The 24290-nt window shown below is 51.5% G+C and overlaps 3 protein-coding genes and 1 pseudogene across 4 annotated transcripts in view; all 4 read right to left on the reverse strand.

Annotated features, from left to right (window-relative positions):
* Window positions 1–982: 982 nt before the first annotated feature.
* On the reverse strand, window positions 983–4086 carry LOC144372430 (differentially expressed in FDCP 8-like). The gene is made up of 3 exons (XM_078035805.1): window positions 3744–4086; window positions 2271–2412; window positions 983–1440 (listed from the first exon to the last, which is right to left on the reverse strand). The coding sequence occupies exons 1-3, from the start codon at window positions 3960–3962 to the stop codon at window positions 1376–1378; spliced, it is 426 nt and encodes a 141-aa protein (XP_077891931.1). The 5' UTR covers window positions 3963–4086; the 3' UTR covers window positions 983–1375.
* Window positions 4087–5366: 1280 nt separating this feature from the next.
* Window positions 5367–10301, reverse strand: LOC144372431 (differentially expressed in FDCP 8 homolog). Its single transcript, XM_078035807.1, has 3 exons — window positions 9879–10301; window positions 6537–6670; window positions 5367–5603 (listed from the first exon to the last, which is right to left on the reverse strand). Exons 1-3 carry the CDS (start codon window positions 10004–10006, stop codon window positions 5458–5460), a joined length of 408 nt encoding a protein of 135 aa, XP_077891933.1. The 5' UTR covers window positions 10007–10301; the 3' UTR covers window positions 5367–5457.
* A 4955-nt stretch (window positions 10302–15256) lies between these two features.
* LOC144372432 (tubulin beta chain pseudogene) lies at window positions 15257–19479 on the reverse strand (annotated as a pseudogene). Its single transcript, XR_013432447.1, has 2 exons — window positions 18352–19479; window positions 15257–18009 (listed from the first exon to the last, which is right to left on the reverse strand). The product of XR_013432447.1 is annotated as a tubulin beta chain pseudogene (transcript).
* Window positions 19480–19977: 498 nt separating this feature from the next.
* Window positions 19978–24290, reverse strand: part of LOC101977862 (TCF25 ribosome quality control complex subunit) — a 29426-nt gene continuing 25113 nt past the window's right edge. The window contains 6 exon segments of the mRNA XM_078035812.1: window positions 19978–20003; window positions 20006–20135; window positions 20473–20545; window positions 21969–22048; window positions 22700–22790; window positions 23587–23723. Of these exon segments, the coding sequence (XP_077891938.1) occupies window positions 19978–20003; window positions 20006–20135; window positions 20473–20545; window positions 21969–22048; window positions 22700–22790; window positions 23587–23723 (537 nt within the window).

Here is a 24290-nt window from a genome sequence, read left to right on the forward strand (position 1 = left end):
TGGTGTGGCTGCTTTTGCTCCTTTAGTATAAATTCATTGAGAAGATATCTGTGCCTCGTAAACAGTTGGCACAGTGCCTAGCTCACGGTAGATGCTTAATGAATATTTATCGAACAGAACTGAAGAGACAGTCCAGGGGAAAACTGTGAAAATTTGACAGAGAAAATACAGGAATGAGGCCCAGGAAACCACAGGGAATGCCAATGAAGGAGTCCCCTATGAATGCATGTCTAATCCAGATAGAATCCTTGTGGACACAGGGAAAAGAGCACCCATCAAGTGATATTTTCTTGTTCTTTTAATCTAGGGTAGATATTGGACTTGAAGTGGTCAGAAGACAAGATCACTAGGCCTGTCTGCTGGAAGAGGTAGATGTACCAAATGTAAAGGGAGAAGTATATTTGGTACTTGCTGGATAGACTCTGCAGAATTCTGGCAAGACTGGCTGTTTCTGAGACAGAAACTTCATGTTTCAATGCAGTGTCCTGTTTTGACTATAAGCCTTGGACTGGCAGTATAATTACTGCAACCAGATCTTATTCCATCCCTGTAGAGAATCAGTGGATATTTCCTTATCTGAACATAAGCAGGTAACCATGGGGCCACTAGATTTCACCCAAGGACTGGAGGAGGTGTGCCTATGCAGTGTGTAGAGAACAAAGTCAGTTTTGAAGACCTCCATGAATGCAGCTTGTTCACAGTCAAAGCTGCAGTAACTGGATTACAGAAATCAGTCCTTTAACATCAAAGTAAATTAATAGAAACACAGTAAGTATCATGTTCAAAAAACAATTTGAAAAATTACTTTAAAAATATTCCTTTATTCTCAGAACTGTAAATCTCTAGTAAGGATTAAACATTAGCTTTTGTACTAGAAAATTAATTGCTTAATTCTGGAAACAATATATCACAGTTGTGGGTATTTATTTACAAGTAAAAGTTATGCAGTAAAAATAAAAACAATTGTAATATAAAAGCCCAGTTAAATTGATAATAATAATGAAATAAAATAAAAACAAAGATAATATCAAAATCATCCAATAGGAATTATGTATTTTAATATTGTAACTCATTTTTCCTTCATTACAATATCATTAACATTCATTCTCATTTCAGGAAGTGATTTTTGGAGACACGGAGTGACTTACCTAAGTCATAGACCTAGAATGTGGAAAGTTTCACTCCAGGGACCACAGCGTACAAAAAGAAATTCATGCACCTTATGAAGTTTTTCTTAATGTTGGAATTAGGTAAGTAAAGAGTTACTAGCAATTTATTATGACAGGAATATAAGAGGGTGGCGGGATGGTCTTGCTTGCAAAGTTTCAGTGGATGTCTGTGTGGTTGAGTGGTTGTTGGCATAAAATGATAGAGATTATGACAACCTGAGGGAGCAGGTGGCAGCATTTTCCGGTACTGGACAAAGTTGGGGAAGAAGAGCTATAGACATAATGAAAGTGAATAAGGGTGAGAAAAGCTGACACACAAAAATGGTCAGGACTGCAGGGGTGTGCCAGTCCTAGAGAGCTTAGCATTTTCTAATCCCCATTCACTGTGGCTGGCACAGCATTACTTTATAGCTTTCTGGATATTAGATTCACAAGTGTAATTTGTATAACTGTAGTTCTCATTAGCATGGGCCACATGTTTATGGGAAGATGGGTGGTATGATCAGGATAACTCAGTTCAGGGAGGGGAACCTCCCTGATTAACCTCTGAGTAATCACAGAGACCTGCACTTGTTTGGAAAGTGCAACACTCTATATTAGCCCTGGAAATAATTACAATTGATTGTGTTAAAAGAATGGTTATGAATGTGACTGACTATTTAGAGAACACAGGGGGAAGCCATTGCGACTGTCTGGATCTGGACGTCTCATACTGTTAAGGTGGTGAGAAGAACAGAATGCAAAGCTATGTCTGGGAAAGCTGGAGGAATTTCTTCCTGTGGGAGTTCTTTAGAAGTCAGAGTGCTTGACATTGTCAACAACATTTTAGTCTATGATTCCTATTTAATTTGATGGCCATGTAGAGTTAGTGACCACCGTACTGGACAGCTTGGATCTGGATGCAGGCCAGTGAAGGCAGGATCTTTGCCCCTAACTGTTCCTTGTATCTCCAGCACACAATAGGTCTTGGTCCACTGTGTACACTATAGAGGATTCACCTGAACATGACCCACATCTGGAAGCAGAGCTTTGGACTTCTCTGCCCTGCCCCAGAGACCTAGACTGCTTATCCAGTAGGAGTGGGTCTCAGTCTTGGCCTACCTGTGCAGGTGTACCAAGTCTGAATGAGTCTCCAGATGATGGTGTTGCACTTGTCGCAGGTTTGCTTGACACTCTTGCTCTTCTCCTTGTAGAAGCGGTGCTCAAGAAGGACCCTAATGTTGGGCTCATCCTCATTGGGGTCCTACAGACAGAGAGCCAGGAAAGGGCCACCAGTGAGCTGGTTTCAACTCCTTTCCTTTATTCTAGCCCCTCTACTTATTTCCTCCAGGCACTGCTTATAGGAGTCTGAGTTCCCATTAGCCATAGAAAGACGGTCAGTCAGGGGCAGATCACAGACCACCCACTCCATTTCCTGGCAGCCCTGTCAGCCACTTGCCACCTGGGTCTGCCCTGTGAGCAGGAATGATCTACTCTCCCTTTGCTGGCTGGGTGCAGACCAAAGCGACGTGGTGTGGAGCCCTTTGGCACTCTCCCAGGGAATGGCAGAGCCATGAAAAAGGATGACTCGGGTCTTCAACACCATTACCTGTCACACAGGCCCTGGACCACCTGGGGGGTTTTCATGAGGAAAACCACACACCAATCTCCTTTAAATCACTGAGTTTTTGGATTGTGTGTGGCCACAGCCTTACTGATTTCCAAGGGTCTCCTGATGTGGAGTCTTCATTAGGAAATCAGTGAGGCTGTGGCTACACACACATTGTGGGTCACTGCAGGGCATACAATGACAGCCAAGCCGAGGAACACAATTGGCCTGCAGTGGACACCTAGGGATTTTGGACTCTGGGATTCATTACCTCCTTCTGTTCTCCTGTCAGGAAACTCCTTCTCATCATCTAGAGAGGAGGATGTGGCTCAAAGAGGTACTGCCCCACTCACTTACTTCAGTGGGACACCTGACCAGAGCTGGCACACTGCGGTGCTTGTTTCAGGCATGGCCATGTGGCAGAGGTCAGGAGGTCAGAGGTCAGGAGGGCCCAGGACTGACTTCTGCCCTAACCACTGACAAAGGGGAGCTTCAGACTGGGGCTGTCTCAGTGGTCGAGCACTTGCCTAACTGGCAGGAGGCCCCAGTTCCATCCCAGAACCACCAAAAAAAAAAAAAAGAAAAGAAAAAGGAAAGGAAGCTCTCCTCTGCTGCAAAGCCCAGCTGCCGTTGCTGGGCTCGTGTCTGCATCACCTGTCTGCGGACTACTGAGGAGGGGTCAAACATGGAAAGCAGAACAAAAGAGGGCAGGATTCCTGAGGATCTGTTGGTTAACAAGAAAATACTTTCCTTCTCCTTTAAACGTAAGGTCAGGTTTCTGTTCTTTGCAACCAAGAGGGGAAAAGCCTGCACTTGGGATAAGGGCCCATCCCTCACTCTGCATTTCTAGATGCCTTTATATCTCAGCCCCTCAGAGCCCAAAAAGACGCACCAGGGAGGAACTGGAGGCCACCCTGGTGCTCCTGTCCCCACTGCTACAGCCCTGGCGCTAGGCTCCCCCTGTAGCACAGCCAGCCAACACCCACCTTCAGCTCCTGGAGCTTCAGCCGCAGGTGGATGAGCCTCACCACTGCATCCTTCTGCTTCTCTGACTGCTCAGGCAGCTCCAGGATCACCTGCTTGCATTCCTCAATTGCCTGCTGTAGTTGCTGAACATCGGAGGCCAGGAACAGACTCTGCCAGGCTGGGAAGCAGTCAGATGGCCACTCCTTGGACTCTCCCTTGGAGGCCAGACTGGTCCTCATGGACAGTTAGGCACAGAGCAGACCTCAAGCCCTTCCCCCAGATGAGGACTTGTTCAAAGCTCAGGAGAATTAGCAGCACAGTCAGAATCCATCCTGCACTGCCTGTCCCCAACTGGACTAGTCTACCCACAGACTTCTGAAGACCCAGTAATTCAGGATGCTTTCCAAAATACAACTTCTAAGGGCTGGGATGGACGCTCAGTGGTACAGGGCTTGTTTGACATGCTGGAAGCTGATATAGTCCCCAGCCCAACCCCCACTCCTCCACACACAAGCACACTAAATTCCTTTTTTTCAGAAATTTGACTAGGGTTTGTTTTTTTTGTTTTGTTTTGTTTTGTTGACTCTACTATTTCACTTATTATTTATTTGTTTGTTTGTACTGTAGGTTGAATCCAGGGGCACTTAACCACTGACCTACATCCCCAGTGCTGGTTTGTTGTTGGTGGTGGTGATATTTTTTTTTTTGAGACAGGGTCCCACTAAGTTGCTGAGAAAATCGGCCTTAAACTTGCAATTCTCCTGCCTCAGCCTCCCAAGTCACTGGGATTACAAGTACGCACCACTGTGGCTGACTGTTACACTGACTTCAAAAGAACTTCCCCTTAGAGGCAAGCTGGGGAAATGATACTTGCTGTCATAAAGGATAGGAAATGGTCACTTGGCTCAATTGCCAAGCCCAGACAAAGGCCAATAAAGGAGCCTGGAGGTGTCCACCACCACCAGACTAGCAGGGATTTGCTAAGCCCCAGACCCAGAACAGACCACAGGGAGGCAGCTCCTGGAGCTGAGCAGGTTGGGCTGACACTCAGGAACCTTCCTCATCCACCGGTGTGCTAGGCTCTAAGAGACCCAGGCAAAGAGAAGACGCACCCTTCCCTTCTCCTTGGAAAGTCTGTGGCCAAAAGGAAGTATTCAAAATGTTACGATAAAGATAAAAACATGTATCTGCATGGGCAACGTTTTAAGGCCACATACAAAATGAAAAATGAATTAGAATCGGGTGACTTCTGGCTAAATCTTTTTAAGTTACATTCTGATTTTACTGTGTTTCTCTCAAATAAAAGTTGGACATACTTTGCATAAAACTAAAGGCTTTCTAACTTTTCAAATAATTCCAGGTCTTCCACATTCACTTTTCATTCAAAGTAACCCTTTTGTAGAACTTCATGTAGAACAAGCAAGAGTGGCCCTTCAGTGCTGGGCAGCTGGGGAGGCAGGGAAGGCCTCCTGCTTTCCTCATCCACCCTCACTCTACTGCAGATCTACAAGACCCTTGAAGACCCCAAAGGGAACCAATCCTCACACTGGCTCCCCAAGAATGTGGAGCAGGAGCCTAGAGGAGGGCAGAAGCCCCAGGTCCTCAAGCTCCAAACCCAGGCTTTCTCCATCTGCTCTCAAACAGGCTCAGATTCGAGCTCCAGGGGACTTGGCTGAGGAGGGGACTATCAACACCTGAAAATGGTGGTTCCTTGGGGAGGGAAGACTGCACACGTCAAACCTCATGGTCCAGCCCCTCTCCCCTCCCAGACCCAAACCTCACCACAGGGCGGGAGAAGTGGTCCTCGGACAGGCCAAGATCCATCACGCACTCAGAGCAGTGGAACCCAGGCTCCACAGGGGGCAGCTCAGGCAGAGTCTCTGGAGGAAGAGAGGAGGGGCATGGAGGATGGTAGGAAAGAAAACTCAGCCTGCTCTCTCTCATGCTCCTCATCCCCCAGGAAGGAAGCTGGGGCCACTGGAGCTGGGAAGTGGGACCCAGGTAGACACAAGAAGGAGCCCCTGAGGAGCTGGGCCTGCTCAGCTCTGCACGTCCATTTGGTTTAATTCAAAAAGATGAGGTGGAGGGGCTGGGATTGTGGCTCAGTGGTAGTGCGCTCGTATAGAATGTGCAAGGGCCTGGGTTCAATCCTCAGCACCACATAAATGTGAAATCAAGATATTATGTCCACCTAAAACCGAAAAATAAATATTAAAAAAAATGATGAGGTGGAATGGTATTCAATGGTGCTAAAAGAGGCCCACAAGATAGCTTTATAGAAACATCTCAGTTTCTACAGCAGATACCTCATGTATAACTACATGGACTCTGCACTGATTCTACACAACCAAAAAAGCAACTGAATTTCTAAAAAAAAGGAAGTGTGTTGTGTGGTGTAGCCACTGAACAGTTATAACACAAAATCCATACTCTGGTGTGTACTGCAGGCCACATCTGCAGTTCCTGGATTCATACCCTCCTGACCCCTAGGTGAGCAGGGGCCTCTGCACAGGATGCTTCACCTGCTAACTTCCCCCACCAGTCTTGGCTCTGAGTTTGTTTCACAAGTGTCCTCTGAGCGTGGACTATGTGCCAGGCCCTGGGATTCAGCAGTGGCATACCAGACACAAATCCCTGCCCTCAAAAGCTCCTGCTGGCAAGAAGGCAGAAGCAATCCACAGAGCAGGTAGAAAGCGACTGTGCCCTTGGGAACCCACTCTGGGAGAAAGCCAGCATGCTGGAGAGGGCAGTGGGAGGAAAGGTAGTGGGCTGGGAGAAGAGTCAGGGGGCCCACAGAGTCCCCTAGCACCTACCTTCAGAAGAAATGTCCAGGGCCTCCTCACTAGGTCCCTGCTCATGCTGCCTTGGCCCCAGCTCCTTGTTGAAGGGGTTGAGGTGGGCCTGCCGGAACCAGTCCAGCTTCTCATCATATTCCATAGCATTCCACCTGGCAGGGCAAGATGAGGACCCAGGTTCCAGCCTCACCATGGAGCATTCCCATTCCCGAAAACCCCTACCTCTTTCAGGAAGCATCCCCACACTACAGCCTCCATCCTCAGACTCTCCCTCTACCACCTGAAGACCCCCTCCAGGCCCCTTGGCAGGCTCCCCTGGGGAAGTCCACAGTGACCGGCCCTTCTGATGTCCGTCATGTATATGACTTATCCAAGGGTGCCCAGCCAGATGCTCTGGAACCCAAGGTCTTCCCTCCCAGCTCAGGGTTTTTTTTACCCCAGACACTATAGGGCTCCAGCGCTAGAGTCCCCCATACATCTAAACTGGCCTCACTCGGCCAAGTCCTGCCATGCCCTTGCTGTTGGCCAACTTCCCTGAGACACGTCTCCTACAACTGGGATCCTCCATCCCAACCTAAGGTGCTCCTTTCCCACCACAACTCCTGGAACTGCAGCCAGTGTGGGGCCCACCCTGCTTTTCTGTCTGCTGTGTGACTGGCAGGGCCCACCTTCCCCCTGCTCCAGGAATGCCTCCAGGTTCTAGACTCTGCTGGCACCTCTCAGGACTGGGTTCCAGTCCTGCTGAGAGCCACATGACCTGGGACATTCTCACAGCTCTGTGCCTTCTCCTCCAACGTAACAAGAAGGAAGTGCCTAGTCAAGGATCAGTAACTATTCTTTCCCGTCACAGGACTCAACAAACTAAGGACACACAGGGCTAAGGACTCAAGGCAGGAAGAAAGGGCTTTGTCTGGGCAGGAACACAGGCAGCCAAATACGGCTCCCACTTAATTAGCTGGGTCACACTCCTCAACCTCTCTGGCCCTGTTCCCTCCACGGCCTCCCTCTACCTCCATTCCATCATCCACAAGTCAGCCACTTTCCAGGTGAAATTGGTTCACAGAAGTTGAGCACAAAATAAGCTCTTGGTAAGATTTACTCTGATAGGCAGGGTACAGTGGCACACACAGCTTAGAAGGCTGAGACAAGAGGATCACAAGTTCAAGGCCAGCCTCAGCTACTTAGCAAGGCCTTAAGCAATTTAGAGAGATCCTGTCTCAAAATAGAAAACAAAAAGGGCTGGGGATGTGGCTCAGTGGTAAAGCAACCCTGGTTTAAATCCATTGTATAAAGAAAGAAAAAAAAACAAAAACAGAAAAGATTTACTATCATATGAAGTCAAAAGATAATTTTTCAAAGCTGTGCAGTAAGTCCAGGAGTCCTGGTTATGCTTCTTCCATACCTGTTATGCAAGAAAATCCTGTGACTCATCCTCTGCTCCCTCACCCAAAAGAAATGGAAGAGAACTGAGTCCAGAGGGAAAGGCCCTGCCCTGGGTCCCAGTGTCACCTCACTGCCAGCTAAACAGCCCCACCCCAGCCCCATGCTGTCCTTACACTGGAGTCAGGAGCTCCACACCACCTGTGGATCCTGTCCTGCTTGTTATGCCTCTGACATGGAGCATGGGTTGGGCCGCCAGAGTTCTAGTCTGGCAAGAACCAGCACCTGTTGACAGGCAATTCCTGGGTCAAAACCAGAAGGTACACAAGAGGATGAAGGTGCTGTGGCTCAAGCATGGCCTCTCACTATCAGCTGATGACTATGGGTGGCTCACACTGGGCACCAGAGTCAGAGGCAGCCATCTGATACCCACCTCCCAAGTGCCCAGAGAATAGCAGGAGAGATTATGCACTCCCAATATTCACTGATGCCTTCATCTTGAGTAGGGAGTCCTTGTTTTTTGGCTTGTCACATGATTTCCCAGTCTCTCCTGCAGCTAGATATGGTAATTTGACTATGTTCTGACCAATAGGAAATGAACAAAAAGATCACACAAGACTTCTGGGAATTGTTCTTAAAGGGAGGGCTGCCCCTCTGCAGTCCTTCCTTCCTCCCTTTTGCTGTCTGGGGTGAAGATGTACTGAGTAGAGCTGGAGCAACTACCTTGGGCAGGGATATAGAAGTCATAATGCAGATGGCCAAATGACAAGATTGCAGGAGACGCCATCTGAGCCCTGGGCACTCACTGCAAAGTTTCTTTCAAGTGAGACAGAAACAAACTTCCATTCACACCACAGTTATTGGGGATAGAGTTCTGTCTTTTGCAGCCCAAACAAAACCTGATTCTTCACCCTAGTTGCCTCTTGGTGTTAAGATGAGCAAGCCCAATTTAAACCTCAGTTCCGCCAGTTCCCCACTACATGACTTGGGTAAAAGCCTACACATTTCTCTACTTCCAACTTCTCATCTCTGAGAAGATATGATAGTACCATATGGGCCTATTGTAAATATTGGTTAATACAAAGTTCTGAAAGTGCTGGCCAGCACATAGTAAGCCCATGATAAGTACCAGCTACAACTTGTTATTATCATTGTTACCATTATTGTTGAGATGACAACTCTGATTTAAAGTCTAGCTTTCCTAGTGATGAGCTACAGGACCACATTGTCTACAGTCAGGGAGAACACTGCCTCCTTAAGTGGATGAGAGGTTAAATGTTTGTATAGATATGAAAGTCAGCAGCCCAGAGTTGCTGCTGAGAAAACTATCACTGTTATCACATGATAATGAGCCCAATAGAAAGGAATTGGAGTAGAGGGCTTGGAAGCCACCCCCAGGAGCTCTCCCTGCAAACCTTAGCCTGAGACTCAATATCTTTACACTTCCCAGCAACTGTCTTGGGGCTGCAATCTCCAGAGGAAACAGCATCTTTTATTCAACTCCTGAGTGGCATTGTCACCCACCAGGCCTGGCACCAAGGCAGTGGATGGATGAAGCAGTGGTGTCATTTGACATCTCAGTGCTAGTTTCTCTCCTGACTGGTTAGGGAATCATGTTTCCCTGTCTGCTGAGGGCAGATAGATGATGTCCCAGCACATGGCTGCAAGAGTACAGCTGCTGACTTTAGTAGAGAGCCAGCAAACCATTCCCTTCAAAGTCACCCCACAGAGCTCTGCACCCATTATTCTGGCTTGGACTTAGAAAGGAACAGGCAAGAAAGGGGAGAGAGGAAAGAACCCCACTCTCTATTCTCTGCCCTCTAGAGATCTCCCCTCTTGTAGTGGAGGTGATTGCCAACATAGCAATCAAAAAACGTCAGAGTGTAGCCAGAGCAGCCCGCCCCAGGGGCAGAGGGACACTGAGCTGAAGCTGAGGATATCTTCAGGATCCATGCATCAGTCCCCCCATGTCCTGCCCACCTGGCTACCATTCCAGCCGTCATCTGGAGGTCCTGAGAGTTCACCCTGGAGGGGGACAAAGTGCGCTTCATCTGTACCTTAAACAAGGCCTGCCAGGACCCAGGTGTGCCCAGGGACAGGGTTACCATTCCTTTAAGGACGACCCACCAATGAGACTAGCTGCAGAGACAAACCTCCCCCAACCCATATCTCCACCTTCACCCACCACCCGAATGCACCCTGGGGATACTCAGGTCCTGGTGGGGATCAGTCTGCCACCACGCCCACCCATTTCATAGAGGGGAAACCCGAGGCTCAGAGCAACCCAGCATCGCTGAGGAAGGCACAGTGATGCGGGTCTTTGGGCCTCCCGGATCCCATACTGACGGTGACAGTTAACTGGGTGGAAAGGTCCCTCCATCTAGGTCCTAAACTCTGCCAGATGGAAGTGCCTGGCGCTCCCAGGAGAGGACCAGAGGGTGGGCAGCTGGGGTCGCGAGTCTGAACCCTGCCTCGGGTGCGCGGGGGCCTCCCGCCGGCTCTGCGCTCTGGCGTCCGCGTCCGCAGCCGGGCTTCAGGAGGTCCTGCCGGGCGGGCCGTGCGCGTCCGAGGCCCAACGCTCCCGCTCCCCGCCCGCTGGCCGGGCCCGCCGCCTGGAGGCCGCTCTGCGCTCACCAGAACTCAGCCGCCGCCGCCACCGCCGCTACATTGTAACCCGTCGCTCCTCAGCCGCTACATTGTGTCCGGCCCCGCCACGCGCTGCTGCCGCCTGCGGCCCGGAGGCTCATGACACCAGGTCCCCAGGGCGCGTGCCCTGCCCGGAGCCCGGCGGCCTCCATATCCCGCCCCGGGGGACACAGCTCACCGTGGTAAGTCTGGAGGCTGTAAAAGTCCTGGTTAAAACCGAGCCACATCACTTTAAAAAAGAAAAGTGGGACTGGGGATGTGGCTCAAGCGGTAACACTCCCCTGGCCTGCGCGGGGCGCTGGGTTGGATCCTCAGCACCACATAAAATAAAGATGTTGTGCCCACCGAAAACTGAAAAATATTAAATAATATTCTCTCTCTCTCTCTCTCTCTCTCTCTCTCTCTCTCTCTCTCTCTCTCTCTCTCTGTCAAAAAAAAGAAGAAAAGTAAAGAGAAAAAAGAAAAAGAAAAGTGTGTGTGAGGGGCATGCGTGCAGTCCCAGTCACTCCAGAGTGATTCCAGAGGATCAGGAGTTGGAGCCTGGGCAATATTGCAAGACCCAGTCTGGGGCGGGGGACCCCTCTTGGTTGAGGAAAAACGAGAACCGCCTAACAGGCAGCAGACATTGTGCTGGACCTCGTTGGTCTTCTCTGTTGGTGAGCAGGTAGCTTCACTCATCTACCCCAGTTTCCTCTCAAGTCCATCCTCGACCCAGGGAGGCTGGGGCTGTTCAGTGCAGCAGCAGTGGGAGACAGCCTCTGCCGCAGAGGCTGGAGTTACTACTGCTTTCTGGGTGTTTGTAGACAGAAGCAGGGTTGCTCCAGCTCACAGTCCTGCCCCCCAGCTCAGGGATAAGCTTTATCCCTGCAGGGAGGAACTGAGACAGAGGAGGGCAGCTGTGGGGCATGGTGCCCCTGTTTCTGGTCTCTGTGGAAAGACTCTGGAAATGGTCACTTTGCTCAAAGAGGGCACCATGATTTTAGAGCCTATAACTGGGGGCTCCCAAGTGGGAACTCCAGACCACCTCTTTTAACCCTATCCAAGCCTGGAGGTGGGTGGTCTACAGGTGGGGTGGCTCATCAACTTCACAAAGATTACATCACCAATAAGGAGTGAAGCAAGATTGCAACCCAGCTCTGGGTGACTTGGTGCCTTGTGCTCATCCGCTCCAGACCTATTCATACTGGAGGGGAATTCACTGAGCTGGGATTCTAAGGCTGCTGGTCTGATGGTCTGATTGTCCCTCCCTGGCCTCGTCCTGAAGACTCTTTTCCACCTGGCCCTTCTCCCTGCTTCTCTCCTGCCTGCCCTTATGGTCCTCTGGCAAGCCCAGGACTGGGCCACAACAAAGAAGAATGAACAGAGAGACCTTCGGGGGGCACCTTTCCCTGCTCACCCACCCTACCAGCTGCTCCTTCAGGTCTCCTGCTTCTTGACCCTGTAGTGCTCTGACTCTGCCCTGGATCCTTTTACCCCTTCTGTGCTTGCTCACTCCTTTTCTGGATGCCTTCAGGCAGGTGACTCTAAGAAACAACTCTGTCAATGGCTCCCCAGTGATGCCTCACTCACTCCTCATGACTCGGAGGCTGACATCCAGTGCTCTTCTTAACATCACTGGGATGTCTGATAAGCCATTCACACTCAACATGTCCAAGTGGGCACTCAGCCTCTTCAAAGCTGTACCACCCTTAATGGCAGCTGCACCTGTCCCCAACCCCTTTCCTCCCAAGTCCATTCTCAGCTCAGCAGCCACAGCCATCCTGGGAGAAAGAAGCCTGTTCCAGACTCCACCTCAGGGCTCCCTCACCAGTCTCTCTCCTTGATTCCCAACAGGCTAGGCCGCACCCTCAGCCCTGGCTTCCAAGGCTTCTCCACGGTTTCCTCCTGCATTGGTGTCCTTCCCTCATGCTCAGCTCCAGCACTGACTGGTGCCCCCATCTTGTATATTTTAATTTATTGTCTGTCCTCCCACTACCACCAGAAGCTAGGAGCTGCAGGCGAGCTATCTGTTGTCTTCCTTCACTGGTCCTGGGCCCTGGACTGAAGAAGGGTTGAATGCCCAGTCAAGGCCAGGGCTGAGAGGAAGACAGTGCGCTTAGCAGGCAGCCCATTCCATAACCACATATTAGTACCAACTGTTGACCTGAGCCTGTGTTTGTGCAAGTAGTGGGTCCTGGTCCAGCTCCAAGGAGAGCAAAGATGACCCCATACTTGACTCACAATTTAAGGTCCGCCTCTCTCTAGTATATGTCATGACCATATTTCCACTCATTCAACAATGCATTTATTGAGCACCAACTGTGTACCATGTTCTGACTGAGCACCAAAATATGGTGGTGAGAAGACAGACAAGATCCCAGAACCCAGGAGGGCAGACAGACAATAAGCAAAGAAGCAAACTAATCAGGGATGTATTGAGCACCAAGAAGGTTGAGGAGGTGGCACTTGGGATGAGGGGCAGGAAGGCCAGATGCTCCAGTCAAGATCCCAAGGGTAAGCAGGAGAGAAGCATCCAGAAGAGAAACTGCCAACACAGAGGCCTTGAGGAGCTGGCAGCATGGTGTGCTTGTGGAGCCAAAAGCAGCTTCTGCAGCTAGAGTTTGTGCCAAGAGAAGGCAGGAGGAAAGGGCTTAAGATGGAGGGATGATGGGCCAGCTATAGACATGTTGGCTTGGACTTGTGGGATGGAAGCCTCTGAAATCTATTATCTATTCTTTATTGAGATACAATTGGCATATAATAAACTGCACATTATAAGTATTTAGTTTGATGCATTTTGACATATATGTGAACCTGAGAAATTATTATCACAATTAAGGTAGAAAACCTAATTTTTGTTGTCTTCAAATGTTCTTTGTGCCCTTTTCTGCCCCTATCTACAGACAACCACTGTTCTACTTTCTGTCACTATATTGCCTTTTCTAGAATTTCCTAGAAATGGATTCATACAGTACATACTTATTTTTGTGTAACTTCTTTCACTCAGTAGTTACTTTGAGACTCATTCATGTTGTGCAGGGAGCAGTTGTTGACTCTTTTTATTGCTATTGATAAACATCTGGGCTGTTGCCACTGTTTGATATTACAAATAAAACTGCTAGAACATTTGTGTGCAAGTCTTTGTGTGGACATACGCCTTTATTTCTCCTAGGCAAAATACTCAGCAGCAGAATCGGTAGATCATATGGAGTGTGTTCAATTTTCTAAGAAACTTAAAAATTCTCTCATGGTGGTTATGCCATTCTTACTGGCATCTGGTCACTCTCAGTGTCTTTAACATCACTGTCGTCATTGTCTCTGCTGGAAGAGTCTGGTAAAGTGGCATGGTTGACTGGTTTCAGTACTTTGGACTGAATTCAGGGTCACTCTGCCACTGAGCTAAACCCCCAACCCTTTTAATTTTATTTTTCATTTTAAGACAGGGTCTCACTAAGTGGCCCAGACTGACCTCTAATGGGATTCTTCCACTTTATCTTCCCAAGTAGCTGTGGGTATAGGTGTGCACCACATCACCCCATTATGACTTTATTTTTAAAAAATTATGTGAAGCTCAGCATGGTGGCCATGCCTGTAATCCCAGCTACTTGGATGGCTGTGGAAGGAGGATCACAAGTTTGAGGTCAGCATCAGCAACTTAGCAAAGCCCTGTTTCAAAATGAAAAAGGACAGGGGATATGGCTCAATATAAAGCACCCTAGGATCCAATTCTCAATACAAAAAAAAAAAAACACAAATCCCTCTGATGCTGATTCATGGAGAATGGATCAGAACAGGTAGGAAAGGGATATTTCACAAAGTGTGTACATTTTCTCTCCAAGAGCCAGGTGGTCCCAAACCTATGAACCCCATCCCTCCTACCCCCACCCCATTTATGCTCCTGTTTTCAGAAGCCTCCTTCCTCTTTTCAGTTCTGTCTGCTAGCTCTCCCCCACCTTCCCCTCTCTAAAAGCCACCGTCTGTAGGTGAAGACTCCCCTGGGTTCCGCCTACCCTGCAGTCAGGGGTAATCCAGGTGGCTACGGCAGGGATGCCAGGAGGGCCTGGACACTTATTCTCCCCCTTTCTGAGACATGCTGGCCAGTTTCAGTTAACTCTGAGTGTGACCTTGGTGAGCCCAGTGTTTTCTGTTTTCGTTAATCTTCGTTTTCGGACAATCATCCTGCTCCTAAGAATGGAAAAGGTCAGCATCAGGGCTACAGATTTCCATGGGTAATAATGGCCATGGCCACCCACTGGAGGAGGGGAGCACTAGTACAATGCTAGGTGAAGTCCCCCAGAGGGGGAAATTTTGCAAGAGACAGAGATGTCTGAGAGGGCTAGTAGGTGCCAGGTTCCCCTCCCTGACCCTTCCCCATCCTGTCACATAGCCCACACTATACACTGGTGCTTGTGGGTCTTAAGGGTGGGTAAGGGGGTAGGAAGTGATTGGTCTCAAAATCAGAACAATAAAGGCACAGGTGGCCAAGGAGTACTGGTTCACCTCGGCCATAGGAGCAAAGCTGCAGCTCTTATTGGTGAAGGTGCTCTGGAGGAAGCAGATGTTTGGCCACTGTAAGCCCAGAGGGGAGACACACAACCTTCACCAAGACTCAGGACAAGATAGCAAAGAGCCTCCTCATCTTCTCTGTGAAATGCAGACAAAGGAAAAACTGAGTCCTGTAGTGGGAGAACTGTCCAGGAGGTGTCAGAAGACCACAAAGAGGCAGCCAGGTCTAGGGTAGTACAGAGCACAATTTATTGGGGGACTCACTCACAGAAGCTGTGGTCAGCATGTCCAGGATTCTTGCAGTTTGGGTCAGAAGGAGGGGACTTACATATGGTCAGCCAAAACAGTGTATCTCAAGCTAGTAAAGAGGAGTCAAGCTTGTTCCTGTTGTATGGCAGCAGGGTAAAGCTCCACTGGCCTCTCTGATGGTCTGTTTATTTATGGTGTGTTGGGAACTCTGGGAGACAGACCAAAGTTGCTCAGGGCAGCATGCGCAGGTTGGGAAGGTTCAGGGAGGTGTATGTGTACAGTCCTAGGAGAGAGCCTGACAAAGAGAAAGCTCTGTGGAAAAGTGGTCATTCTTTATCTTGGAAGCAGATTTATCAAAGCAGAACTGGTCAAAGGCATTTCAGTCACGGGTGCAGATGAGAGATGCCCAGCTGCCTCTTCACCATCTTTGAGCTACCATTCTCCCAGACTGCAGGCAACGGCACAGTTTGTGCATGTGCAACTACAGGGGCACTCTTCTCTCCTTCAGTTATGACCACCTGGAGTTGTACAGTGTGGCAGCTCCATCAGTCCCTTTTGGACACCCATCTGACCTGTGGTGAGTGGGAACAGAAGAGCAGAGGAACTGAGGTGCTCTCTGTCCCCACCCCTCTTGGCCACCACTCTCACAGAAAGCACATGGAAGAATACAAAAAGAAGAAGAGGATGGAGGCAGACCTTCATGGACCATACTTCTGAGGGGAAATTTGTGGCAGGCCACAACAAAGGGCTGGATTTTATAGGGCTTAGCACCACCAGGTCGTGGAAGGAGTTCTGGTGGCCAGCTCATTTAGGACAGGGCAGGAGGGCATGTGGGGGACAGTAAGGGAAGTTCCCTGAGGCCTGTTGTCCATATCCTTCACTCGCAGTGACCAGGAGTGAGCTGTCCGTGTGCTTGAGCGTACCAAACGGCACTTGAGCTCCACTCAGTGCAGGGGCGGAGGCAGCTGTGCTGGGGCAGAGCTGTGCAGAAGGGTGCCTTGACTTAGCCCAGATCCTGCGTGGCATCAGAACTGGTACATTCCATTCACCAGTTGCAATTGGATCTTCTCTCCCCACATAGAGTTGTGACCCACCCACCTGTTTGTTATGGTGTGGTACTTGGAGTTCTTTCTTCTTCACCACTTAAAAGACACTGCTGATGTTACATTAAAATTGCAAAAATGCTGTGGTGGTGGTTCTGACCTGTAGTCTCAGCTGCTCAGGAGGCTGAGGAGGGAGGATCTCTTGAGCCCAGGGGTTCAAGACCAGCCTGGGCAACACAAGGTGACCATGTCTCAAAAAAGAAAAGAAAGTTATAGGAGGTGATTGTCTTGGGGGAGGGGGCTAAGCTCACGAGTAACTCCACATGCCTGCTCAAAACAGATCTACACAACACAACTGAACCTGAGACTAGGACAGTTTTCTGGAGCCTCACCACACCAGTTGTGCTCGTGATGAGGAAGTCCCTTCTGCTTTAACTTTGAAAAACCAACTAGAATTCTGCTTTTCCTTTCTGCACAAAGTGGCTGTCCATCCCCATATAGCAGCTGTTATGGTATGCACATGAGGTCTGCAGGAGGTGAGATGGATGATTTGATTGTAAAATGGTGACCTAGTCAGATTAGCAATTTGATGGGCTCCTGGTGATAACTAGCCCGGTGGGGCAGGGCTGGAGAGTTGTAGATCTTGTTCCAAGCTCCTCCTGCCCTCTCTCTCCTTCCTGGCTTCCCTCTGCTAGGCCCTTCCTCCGTGATGTCCTGCCTCAGTTCAGGTCCAGAGCAATGGAGTTGACCGATCAGGGACTGAACCCTGAAACCATGAAACAAAATGAACTTTTCCTCCTCAAAATTCTTCTTGGACATTTTGGTCATTGGGAGGAAAAGCTGACTAACCCAGAAGGCCACCCCAAACCACTGGCATCAAACAGGAACCCTTTTATCATGTTCACCCAGACGTGCCTATCCCAGATGGGGACCCCAACCTGGAGCTCCATACACATTCTCTTTGGGGTATTTGTTTTTGTTTTGTTTTTGCAGCTATTCTTACAAAAGGCCATTCTGAGTTCTAGAGGAAGGGGTTAGACTCTCTTGGTGAGAGAGGCAGGGCTATGGCCGGGCCTGTGGTGTGGAAGCCCGTCTGTGGCCTTCTTTGGAAGATGCAACTTGTCAGGTGCAGAATATCTTCACCTTCAGACGGGCTTCCTGCACTCCAAAGCTGGGAGGTTATGCAAGAGAGAAGGGCACCATGTTCACCGCCAGCTTGCGCAAGTCGGCGTTGAGTTGGCCTGGGAAGCGCAGCGAGGTGGTGACCCCGCTCATGGTGGCAGACACCAGGTGGTTGAGGTCCCCGTAGGTGGGTGTGGCTAGCTTGAGGGTGTAGATGTTGTAGAGCACCTCATTGTCAATGCAGTAGGTCTCGTCCATGTTCTCCACCAGCTGGTTGATGGACAGCGTGGCGTTGTAGGGTTCCATCACCGTGTCCGACACCTTGGGCGAGGGCACCACACTGAAGGTGTTCATGATGTGGTCAGGGTACTCCTCTCGCACCTTGCTGATGAGCAGCGTGCCCATGCCCGAGCCCATGCCGCCGCCCAGCTAGTGGGTCAGCTGGAAGCCCTGCAGGCAGTCGCAGTTCTTGCACTCCTTGCGCACCACATCTATGACCGAGTCCACCAGCTCTGCGCCCTCCATGTAGTGGCCCTTGGCCCAGTTGTTGCCGGCCCCACTCTGACCTGTGGGGTAAGAGGAGGAGGTGACACGCCAGGGCTGAGGGTCTGCAGCCCAGACCAGCACCTGCCGGAGCACTGCAGAGGGACTTCAGAGGAGGTGCCTTCTTCTTTAAATATTTATTTTTTCTTATTTTTTTTAGGTGGACACAATATGTTTATTTTTTATTTTTATGTGGTGTTGAGGATCGACAGGCCTTCCCCACACGGGGAGAGTGGGGCCACTACCTGACCCTCATGCTCAAGCACAGCTTCTCAGGAAGGGCGTTGGCCACATCTTGGCAATGTCAGCGTCCCCTGAAGTCCCTGTCTGGAAGGTGACAGGGAGGTTTGCTCCTGGGTGCCCACCTTGTCTAGCTCGGTGAGAAAGGCCACAGCTGGTCAGCCACCCTGCCCATCACACAGGTCCTCCTGCTGAGGCCAAGTGGTCCAAAGACGAGCCAGGCCTGCTTGGCAGCTAGGCCTTCGTGGCTGTTCAGAGATATGAGCAACTCTAGAAGCGTGCTCAGCTGTAGCACTGCTTAAGCCCAAGTGCACCATGAGGTGCTGTGGGCTCAGGGCCTCAGGAAGCAGGCCTGCAGCTGAGCGGGTCCCTCGAGCCCAGGGCCCTTCTCTCTGCTTTAATGCTAGAGTGCTGGCCGTCCATTTCAGAGGTCCCTGGCTCCTGGATGCAGGATCACTGCTGCGGCTCCAGATATCACATATCTGGATTGAAGGCAGGAAGAGGAAAGGTACCCTGCTTGCCTGTCATTTTCAGAGAACAAACCCTTTCTCAGTACATTGCCCCCACAGACCACCCCAGCTGTGGAAGCTCGGGTGCTGCCCAACCTGAAGATGGGTGCAATCCCCTACCAAACCCCGTTAGGCCAACATTGAAATTTGGGACTGCGCCTCTTCCTGGCCCCTCTTGGGGCAGAAGATCAGCACTGTGAAGGGGGCCCAGGAGAGAACTGGCACAGTTCACAACCCCTCAATTTCCTGACCCTTCCAGAACTAGACAGGATATTCCTCTGTTGGTTACTAGGGACTGAAAAACATGGTATCCCTGAGTTACCTCCCTAGCCCTGACCTCAGCCTCCAGAGTTGCTGGGATTACAGGATTACAGGTGTGGCCAACATGCCTGGCTTGGGTCACATGATCTGTCCCTCCAGTGGTTAGGCACAATGACGCTGAGGCTCTGGTGTGCCCTGGCTGTGTGGCCAGCTGTGAGCCAACCTGGGGGTCTTATTGGAGCTCCCAGTTATCCCCGGAACAAATGTCCATTAACTTGTCCTATACCCCCAATCTACCCTCAACAACTTTCTTCCTAAACTTGCCTTTTGGGCTTCTCCTTCACCTCCGGACACTGCCCCTGAAGCTTCCCAGCTTCCTTCCTTCTCTCCCTGTCTCCTCCTCTCCCTCCTGCCTTCCTTCCCTCCTGTGCTGGGGATGGGATCCAGAGCCTTGTACATGCCAGCCCAGTGCTCTACCCCTCAGCTTCGTCTCAGCCCTCCAGTTTCCTAATACAGTACCAGGCTAGGGCTGTAGCTCCAAGGTAGAATGTGTGCTCAGAAAGTTCAAAACTGGAAAGTTTGGAGAGGCTGCAGTGTCCAGCTGAGCGACCCCCCCACATTATCCCCAACTGCTCGAAAAGAACTGGGCTGTGGCCTGAAGGCCAGCCATGTAGACATCTCTTCTCAATACAAGCCTGGAGATCCCACACCACCAGGGATCCCCCTGCAGCCCTGTGTTCCAGATTCTGGTGTGGGCCGCACATGGGCCAGGGCTGGCTCTGGACTCCTGAGTGCTGAGGTGGAGTTGAGTGTTGGAGGAGGAGCCCCTGCAGCAGGGAAGAAACCCATCCATGTTTGCAGGGAACAGAAGACACGGCAGACGGTACATCCCGCACTTCTACTTCAGGGGACTGGTCAATCCAGACCAGAACAGATTCAGGAACATAATTACACAGCGCTGGGCGCAGCAGCCTAATTGGCTCAGTCCCAGTCCCCCTCCCCCTGGGGTTGTCCTCCCGCGACACCTCCAGGTCATTGAAGTGGAAGTTGGCCATCATGTCTCGCATAGCCAGCATCAACCGGTTCAAGCCTTGGTTGTGGTTCAGACCCCCAGGCACTCCTTCCTCTGGCCTCTCCCCCTGCAGCAGCGAGACATGTCTGAGCAGGGCCTCTCTGTGCTGGGACTGGGGACCTGGGGCCCAAGCAGGGAGATGCGTCATCAAGCCCGGGGTGGCCTGCACCCCAGCACGGGACCTGGACCCTCCTCAGGTCCCTGTCGAGGACATGAAGCTCTGAAAAACCAAAGGCACATGTCTACCCAGGCCACTGCGAGGCAGGGGGCCGAGCAGCCCTGCGGCTCCCAGGAGCTGTCGGCCCCGCTCCTGCACTGCCCAGCATGGTGCTGACGTTGGACATCTGCATGCAGACGACTGGCTTGAACCACTCAGCACAGAAGCTGAGACGTGCCCAACCTACCTCCACAGTGTAATTTGGCAACAGTGACCAAAAGAAGAGGGCAACCATGTTTCCATGGCTTACAGGACTTAACCTGAAACAGGAAGTCAAGAGAAGTCATAAAACAAAGCTAGACTCTCCTTGACTCCTCCCAACGCAGGTCAGGGTCCAGCTTGGGGAGGGGCCATGGACACCCAAGGACAACTGGGAAGGAAAGGAAGGGGCCCGGGGGTGGCTCTTCAAGGAGCCTAGTCTGTGAAATGACCACAGCCAGGCTGTCCTCTGCCATGGACAGGCCTTGTTTCCAAGAAGAACTGCAGTCTCACTGGGCGTGGTGGCCATGCCTGTGCCAGCGACTTGGGAAGCTGAGGTAGGTGGATCATGAGTTCAAAGCCAACCTGGGTAAATCAGCAAGATGGCTCCAACATTTAAAAAAGTGCTGGGGCTGTAGCTCAGGGGTAGAGCACCCAGGTTCAATCTCCAGCACCACAAAACAGAAAAGGGCCGCAGGTGCACACTTCCTTCAGCACCAGGCCAGCAGAAAACAGAGCCACAGGAATGGGACGTCACAGCCACTGTCTGCTGGATGCCAGGGTCACACCCATGCTCTGAGGAAGATAAAGCCCATGTGGGCAGAGAGCAGAGCAAGGTGCCTCTGTACCGCTGACTAATGACCTCCTCCTGAGCTACTGGGGAGCTTGACACAATGGGCTTCACTGTGAACACACAGTCCCATTATAACTTCTACAAAGTTGGTGGGGAAAGGTGGGGATGGAAGGCAGCCTGCCTTAAAAGGGAGGCCTGCCAGCAGCTCTGGGGCTTACCCCAGACAAGCAGCTCCTCAGCACATTTTTCCCCTGCCAGGATGGAACCCAGGTCACACATACTAGGCAAGTGCTCTGCCACTGAGCTAAACCCTGGCCCTTTTGATTTTGAGAAAGGGTCTTGCTAAGCTGTTGGCCTTGAACTTGTGATCCTCCTGGTCTCAGCCCTGAGTAGCTGAGATTATAAGTGTGGCCCTAACACCAGAAGTAAAGGGGAAAGGGCTCTTGTTGGCTCTGAAAGCTGCCCACACTCTGGGGGCAGCCTGGAGACAGGCTCTGATGTGTTTCTTTGTCACTTTCTGTCCCACCAACCCACTCTCCTTGCCCAGCCTCACGGGCCTTCTTGCTGCCTTCCTGCTGCTCTGGGTATCTCTCGGTGCACTTTGGACCTTACCCTTATCTCTAGGTTCTACAATTCTCATCTGTTCCTACCACGGCAGCAGACCACAGGCAGAGTGTCTTCTTATTCTGCTTCCCACTGCATTTCTAGTACCTGCTACAAAATCTGGAAAGAAACGCTCAGAGTTGGGTGGATATGTGCAAAGGCAGCTGTGTCCTGAGTGTCACTGCTGCTCCCTCTTCCCTGTGGCTGACCGCTGGCCTTCTGGGCTGCCTTCGGTGGTCATCGAGCCCCGGGGAGCCCCGAGGCACTGACCTGGGTCTGCACAAGCACAGTGGGGGTGAGGGCATTACCTCTCTGGTCTGACGTAGGAGTAGATGGTGTCCAGGGGAGGCAGAGGGTCAAACCCCATCACAGACTGTGTGGTCACATCCTTTAGAAAAGGGAGAAACAGTGATGCTAGAGCCTTCTGGGGCAGGTCACTCAACAGAGAAAGGAAATGGGCTTGGCTTTCTGCCCCTGGGCAGAGGCATGGTGGGAAATTTCAGGCACACAGGAAGTGCCCACGCATGCCATGATCAAACTCACCGTGGTGTCCAAGCCACACAGCACGGGCTGAACCACAAGTCACACAAAGCCGGCACAGCCCTGTCCGGCCTCTCTACCCTCTCCCGCCAGCACCACGCTGTCACTACTCATCAGAACAAGCTTTCCTGGCCAGAAGAGGTTGGTAGTGCTGTCCTGAGGATCAGCAGAGCAGCTTAGGTAAATTAGTGGTGTCGAGGGCCCCAAGGGACCCCCTGTCCTGGCCGCCCTGACCTGCCTCTTCCTACAGACCTGTGGTGCCCTTGAGGTTTCCCCACAGCAGCAGCCTGCTCTCAGCAGTGTTGCATGCAGGCCTGGCCACCATCAAGGCACATGGGGCCAAGACTATAGGTCTAGCCGCTCCTGGATTGACCAGCACCCCAGTAGGCTGAGGGAAGGTACATATACCCCCTTTGGCCTCACCCACCATCCTGCCTGTGGGCTGCCAGGAGCAGGAGGGGAACGGTCACACAGCCCACCATTATGCCATCCTCCTTACCGGGGGAAGCGCAGCAACAGCCTCCCTGATCTCTGAGAGGATCACATGGCGATGGATGTTTCTGGGTGCATGCTGGTAGAGCATCTTCCACCTGAGGCCAGGGCAAACAGCAACAGATTAATCATTGCCCAACCTGCAAACTGCTAAGCCCTTCCTCCCTGGCAGGTCTCCATCTCCCAAGGATCTCCAGCTTCACCCCCAGACAGCCAGGCAGTCAGTCCATGGTGTGCTGAGTGAGTCTCTGAAGGACCCGAGTGTCACTACAGCTGCGTCACGGGGCCTGCCCCTGCTGGACAGGGTGGGGCAGAGAAGCTTCACAGGGAGCAGAACGTGCTCCTGCTCATTAAAACATCCCCTCTAGTGTGGAGAACAGATGAGTGCACAGTGAATACTGGCTGTGAGGGCCAGGGTTCCAGGGCCCCCACTCTCCCATCATTTCTTCAATTTTACTTAAACAGCAGAGGGCTTCCTCTGGGCAGTTAGGGCCAGCACAGACCACAGAGTCCTCACTGTACTACCCAGCCTGGCCACAGCAGTCCCAGACTACAATGCTAACAGGGCCAAAGGCCAGACCATGGGTGGAAGTGGGCCATGGCTGCTGCTTGCTGCTATCTCTGCCAGCAGGTGTGAGCCTGGCACCTTCTATAGCAGATGTGAGAACCAGGCACACAGCAGTAGGCAAGACAGAATATGGGCAGACCCATGCCACACCTTCAATCCCACCTGGATAGTGGCAGCAGCCTTGGGGTCTACATGCTCACCCACAGGAGAGCAGGGCTATGCCAGCAGCAGTAGACATGAAACCACTCTGGCCCACAGCATCTAACATCAGAGGGTGCCCAGAGAGGGCAGGAGGGGCTGACTTGCATGAATACCCAGCATCTCACCTGTTCACACAAGCCTCCACAGTGGGGTCCCCAGCGTCCACTGCCTGAAGAACCTCGTGAACATTTTCCTCCAGCCAGCTCATGGTGGCAGGCTATTTCCAGAGGAAGTGCGACCTCCCAAGGTACAGACTCACCAGCTGGGTAGGGCAGGGGGTGGCTGTGGGAGCAAGGCCTGGGTCAGGGATGGGGGGCTGGGTGGAGCACAGCCAAGGTCAGGGATGGGGAGCTGGGTGTGGGAAAAAGGCCATGGTCAGGGCAGGGGACTGGCTGTGGGAGCAAGACCTGGGACATGGATGAGAGCTGGGTGCAGCAAGGCCAAGGTCAGAGATGGGGAGCTGGGTGGAGGAACGTCAAGGTCAGGGATGGGGAGCTAGGAGTGGGAACTAGGCCATGGTCAGGGCAGGGGACTGGCTGTGGGAGCAAGACCTGGGTGAGGGATGGGAGCTGGGTGGAGCAAGGCCAAGGTCAGGGATGGGGAGCTGGGTATGGGAGCAAGGCCTGGGTCAGGGATGGGGAGCTGGGTGGAGCAAGGCCTGGATCAGGGATGGGAGACTGGTTGTAGAGCAAGGCCAGGGTCAGGGATGGAGAGTTGGGTGGAGCAAGGCCTGGGTCAGGGATGGGGGACTGGCTGTGGGAACAAGGCCTGGGTCAGGGATGGGGAGCTGGGTGGAGCAAGGCCAAGGTCAGGGATGGGAAGCTGGCTG

This window comes from Ictidomys tridecemlineatus, unplaced genomic scaffold (genome assembly GCF_052094955.1).
Source record: "Ictidomys tridecemlineatus isolate mIctTri1 unplaced genomic scaffold, mIctTri1.hap1 Scaffold_103, whole genome shotgun sequence".
Classification (NCBI taxonomy): domain Eukaryota; kingdom Metazoa; phylum Chordata; class Mammalia; order Rodentia; family Sciuridae; genus Ictidomys; species Ictidomys tridecemlineatus.